At 36.5% G+C, this 6000-nt stretch overlaps 1 protein-coding gene across 1 annotated transcript in view; it reads left to right on the plus strand.

Annotated features, from left to right (window-relative positions):
- Positions 1–5619, plus strand: part of LOC114335111 (aspartyl/asparaginyl beta-hydroxylase) — a 394028-nt gene extending 388409 nt beyond the window's left edge. Inside the window, exon 14 of the mRNA XM_050641270.1 lies at positions 5391–5619. Within this exon, the coding sequence (XP_050497227.1) occupies positions 5391–5541 (151 nt within the window). The 3' untranslated portion in view covers positions 5542–5619. The remainder of the gene's footprint in view (positions 1–5390) is intronic.
- Positions 5620–6000: the final 381 nt, after the last annotated feature.

Raw genomic sequence — 6000 nt, forward strand, 5'->3', positions numbered from 1 at the left:
CCCTGAATAAGATTACGCAATCAGAACTGACCCCCGGATCACCTGGTGCCCAAGGTCAGTGCAAGAGACATCTTCTCGAGTTTCGATAGTTTTCGGCATTAAATCGATGCAAAAGGATTACTTGCGGGTTTTAGGGGTCACTAAGCACTAATATGCCATCAGAATTGAGCTCTGGAGTACCTGGTGCCCAGGGTCGCTACTAAGGCACGTCATCTTCTGGAGTTTCGAGGGATTTCGGCACTAAATTGATGCAACGGGCCTATTCGGGGGTTTTTGAGATGGTTAAACAGGAATATGCTATCAGAACAGACCTCTGGATCACCTGGTGTCCAAGGTCACTGCAAGGGACGTCATCTTCTGGACTTTCGGTATTAAATTGGTGCAAACGGATTAATCGAGGGTTTTTGAGGTCGCCAAACACGAATATGCCATCAGAATAGACCACCGGATTACCTGGTGCCCACGGTCACTGCAAGGGACGTCATTTTCTGGAGTTTCGAGTGCTTTCGGTATTAAATTGATGCAAACGAATTACAGGTTTCTTGGGTCGCTAAACACGAATATTCCATCAAAATTGAATTCCGGAGTACCTGGTGCCCAGGGTCGCTACAAGGGCACGTCATCTTCTGGGGTTTCGAGGATTTTCGGTATTTAATTGATGCAAATGGATTACTGAAGGGTTTTTGGGGTCGCTAGGATGACGTGCCCTAGGTACCAGGTGCTCTGGTGTTTGTTCTGATGACTCAATCGTGTTCAACAACGCCAAAATCCGATTAGTAAATAATCCGTTTGCATCAATTGAATGCCTAAAACCCTCGGAATTTCAGAAGATGATCTGCTTTAGGCACCAGGTGCCCCGAGGGTGAGATCTGATGGCGTATCCGCGTTCAGCAACCAAAACAACCTATAAGTAATCCGTTTGCATCAATTTAATACCGAAGACTCTCGAAGCTCCAGAAGATGATGCCCCTAGCAGTAACCTTGGGCACCAGGTTCTCCGGGATTCGGTTCTGATGGCATATTCGTATTTAGAGACCTCAAGAACCCCTCAGTAATCCATTTGCATCAATTTAATGCTGAAATTGCTCGAAAATCCAGAAGATCACGTCCCTTGTAGTGGCTCTGAGCACCAGGTGCTCCGTGGGTAATTTCGTGTTTAACGACCCCAAAAACCCTCCAGTAATCCATTTGCACCAATTAAATACCGAAAACCCTCGAAACCCCAGAAGATGACGTACCCTAGTAGCGACCCTGGGCACCAGGTACTCCGGAGTTCAATTCTGATATCATACTCATGTTTAGCAACCCCAAAAACACGTAAGTAATCCGTTTGCATCAATTTAATACGGAAAGCCCTGAAACTCCAGAAAATGACGTCCCTTGCAGTGACCTTGGGCACCAGGTGATCGAGAGGTCTGTTCTGATGGCATATTCGTGTTTAACGACTCAAAAACCCCCGAGTAATCCATTTTTATCAATTTAATGCCGAAATCTCTCAAACTCCATAAAAGACCGCCCTTTGCTGTGAGCTTGGGCTCCAGGTGCACAGGGAGTCGGTGTTGATGGTATATTCGTGTTTAGCGACCTCAAAAACCCGTAAGTAATCCGTTCGCATCAATTTAATACCTAAAGCCCTCGAAACTCCAGAAGATGACGTCCCTTACAGTGGCCTTGGGCACCAGGTGATCCTAAGGTCTGTCGTGATGGCATCTGCGTTTTTAGCCACCTCAAAAACCCCCCAAGTAGTCCAGTTACATCAATTTGACGTGCCTTAGTAGCGACCCTGGGCACCAGGTACTCCGGAGGTCAAGATGACGTCTCTTGGCGTGATCTTGGGCACCAGGTGATCCGGGGATCAGTTCTGATGGCGCAATCGTATTCAGTGACCCAAAAAACCGCCTATTAATAAATTTTGTTCCTTATTATACTAATTTTGACTTTATTTTTATATTTATGAAATTTTGGATGCATTTTATGAACTTTACAGTGCAATTATGCATTTCCACCAATTTTTGAATAGTACACTTTTTCCTGACGTCATCCTGAACATAATGCAAAAACTGCAATCTCTAGGTGCTATATTTAAAAATTTATTTATTCGTTTATTAATCATTATTATGAATTATATCTTTAAACTAATCACATAAACAATAGGTCTTTTAGTAGCTGATAATATTCTACTAACCATTCATATGGTTTGATTCATGGAAATCGCACATAAACAAAGCATTTTTACGATGTTAGATGAATCACCAACAATGTGTCACTGATAAAATAAAAATTATATTAACTGTTAATATGAAGTAAAAACTCCTATTTTGTAAATAATTGATGGATTCGACCGTTACTTGATGGAAGTTCATTTTATCTAACAATAAAACACTGAAAACGTTTGTTTTCTATACTTCCACAACATTTATTATAACTAAGTGACTACAGCTGTTTCGGCGGAGTGCCTTTCTCAAGTGATACAGTTTACAATCTGTTTGCCTTTTTAAGTCTTCAACTGAAGAGGTTGAGGAGTGGGGAGCTGTTTGTCTCGAGTTGGTCATTCAGAATTACATCTGTATTTTTCAGTTTATTAATTTCCATAGATTCTAAAAAAGATAGCTTAAGGCCTTTATTTTGAATATGTAGAATTTGAAACTCTTCATTGAAAGAATGATTATGATCTAGAAGGTGAAGTGCGTATGTAGAAGTGTCTGTTTTTCTATTGTTGAATGCCCTTTTGTGTTCTGCTATCCGTTTGTCAAAAGTTCTGCCAGTTTGACCGATGTACGTTTTCGGACAGTCACCACAAGTTAGTTTGTACACACCACTCTGTAGTTGCTTTCTCTTTCGGCTTTTATTGTTCTTAATATATTTGCTTAAGTTGTTGTTAGTTCTGAAAGCTGGTGTTATTCCTTTCTTTTTTATATATCTGGCTATCTTTGTTGTTATCTTGCCAGTATATGTGAGAGAGCAGAAGGTACTGGGTTCTTTCCGTGGTGGTGGATACACTAATTTCAGGGCCTATTTTGTAATTGGTATAAGTTAATCAAGAATTAAAATTCAAAAAAATTTAATATGAAATTTACATTATAAATTTGTAAAAATAATACGACTTGAAGCCGATGAACCTGGACAACTTTCCGGCAACATGAGATTTCTCTACTTTAACACTTTTTACCCGTACGCTTTGGACTACATTCGTCTGTCAATTGATCCAACCACTGTTTGGTTTTGGGGCTATTTAGCAAGTAAAATTAGTTCACTGAGGATGGACTGATAAGTCCGAAAACGTTCTGAACGAATAGTTTAAAGCATTTGGATTTTTTAGAATTTTAATTCTTGATTAAATTATATCTACGAATTACAAAATAGGAGTTTTTCGTTAAAAGTTATTTAACTACACTTCTCCAAGAAATTAACGCACCACCTTAAAAATTTATCATTTTTACTGTCTCGAATTTCCTAAACCTGTTGTCCGATTTAAGTGATGTTGTTAATATGTTACAGCCTTATTCTTTAAAAATAACGTTGTAATAATATTTTTTCTAGACAGGTAAATAGTCATTGTGTACTGGGCAGTGGCGTACCCAGGGGGTGTTGGGGGTTAAAACCCCTCCCACAGCATATAAAAAATAGTATGAAAATTGAACTTGTATTTCACAAACAATACAAAAAAATTTCGGTGCCCAAGCCAAACCACTCCCAGAGGAAAATTCTAGGTGCGCCACTGGTACGGGGTGTACCAATCCAACTGTGATTATTTCTCAAAGTTCGCGTGACCCTGTCGAATATTCTAGCATTTATAAAATACTGAAGTTAAAACCCAACTATTGCCTCATGTTTTCTTAACTTTCTGTTTTTTTATTCATTTGCTTATGTTGGATAATAAAAAAGTTGTGTACTTTAACAACTAGCCTTGTTTTTCGTCAATACAGGGTGTTTTTTAAATAAGTATCGCAAACTTTAAGGGGTAATTCTACTTGACAAAATAATGACAGTTTGCTATATAAACGTGTGTCCGCAAATGCTTCGTTTCCGAGATAGGGGGTGTTGAAATTTTTCTTCCAAACTGACGATTTATTTATTGAAAAACTCATACAGAAGTAAAAACTTCGAGATGTATTCTGGTATAAAATCGTTTATTCAAAAACTATCTAAAATTTCATGGATTGCAAAACGTTTTCGTTCTAATACAGAACATCTTCAGTGCATCCTGCCGAGTAGTTTGAAACTAGCACACTGTATATAGTGGTAACCCCATCATATATGGTTTACATAATATTATTTCATTATATTATATTCATAATATTATTTCATTATATTATGTAAACCATATATGATGGGGTTACCACTATATACAGTGTGCTAGTTTCAAACTACTCGGCAGGATGCACTGAAGATGTTCTGTATTAGAACGAAAACGTTTTGCAATCCATGACATTTTAGATAGTTTTTAAATAAACGATTTTATACCAGAATACATCTCGAAGTTTTTAGTTCTGTATGAGTTTTTTAAACTATGGTATACAGCCAACTATTGGGATTTTCCCATTGATTTTTTATTTATTTATTGCTCTAAAACCGGTTAAGATATGTAAATGAAATTTGGTGGGTTTTAAGAGTTAGTTATTTCGAATTTTTTGATATATAATTAGGAACTTAATATGGCCCTTATGAGCGCCAATGGTGAACGTAAAATTTTTAATTGTATGTCAAAAAATGCACAATAATTACCTCTTAAAACCCACCAAATTTCATTTGCAACCGGTTTTAGAGCAATAAATAAATAGTCAGTTTGTAAGAAAAATTTCAACATCCCCTATCTCAGAAACAAAGCATTTGAGGACATACGTTTATAAAGCAAACTGGCATTATTTTTTCATGCAGAACTACCCCTTAAAGTTTGCCACACTTATTTAAAAAAAAACACCCTGTATTGATGAAAAACAAGGCTAGTTGTTAAAGTACCTAACTTTTTTATTATCAAACATAAGCAAATGGATCAAAAAACAGAATGCTAAGAAAACATGAGGCTATAGTTGGGTTTTAATTTCAGTATTTTATAAATGCTACATATTCCACAGGGTGACGCGAACTTTTAGACAAAATCACAGTTTGATTGGTACACCCGGTATACAATGAAAATTTACCTGTCTAGCAACAACATTATTACAGCGATATTGTTAAAGAATAAGGCTATAACATGTTAAAAAATCAATCAAATACGGCAACAGGTTTAAGAAATTCGAGACATTAAAGATTACCAATTTTTAAGGTGGTGAGTTAATTTCTTGGAGAAGTGTATACGATATACAGCCAACCGTCGTTTTACTATCTCGTTTTAAAAAAATATATATTATTTTAATAACATGTTTGTTACATTAACTTGTTTATTGCAGAAGTTGGAAAGAAGGTGAAATAATTGTTTTTGACGACAGCTTTGAACACGAAGTATGGCATAATGGAACAGATTTTAGATTAATTTTAATAGTAGATATTTGGCATCCAGAACTAACGCCGTCCGAGAAAAATACTCTTTCGCCGATTTAATTGTTTGTATTCACAATTTGTTTGTTATATACAGGATATTTGTAGAGCTGACTGTGTTAAATAAATATTTTTAAGGTACATTACATTATTTCCCTCCTACCTGTGTACCACATAATTACTATTTTAGATAGGTACGGTAACTATGTCTCTTCAGTATAGGCCTGAGTCATATGCCTGTTTAAAATCGATAAATAACATATGTATGTAATTCTAAATTTTGTTCGTGGCTATTATTTTGAATTAATTTTTACATACTTATTTGATAAGTACCTAACTGTTCTTCATGGTCTAACTTGACTTGACTAAAGTCGACTATACATTACATGATTTATCATGTGATTTGTCATATGATTTGGTCATGGAGTGAAATTTACATGTTTACACTGTGTGATTTGTCATATGATTTTGCATTGTTGATACGGCTCGTTTTGTCATAAGCATTGTCATGCGGCTCGTCAT

Source organism: Diabrotica virgifera, chromosome 10 (genome assembly GCF_917563875.1).
Source record: "Diabrotica virgifera virgifera chromosome 10, PGI_DIABVI_V3a".
Lineage (NCBI taxonomy): Eukaryota > Metazoa > Arthropoda > Insecta > Coleoptera > Chrysomelidae > Diabrotica > Diabrotica virgifera.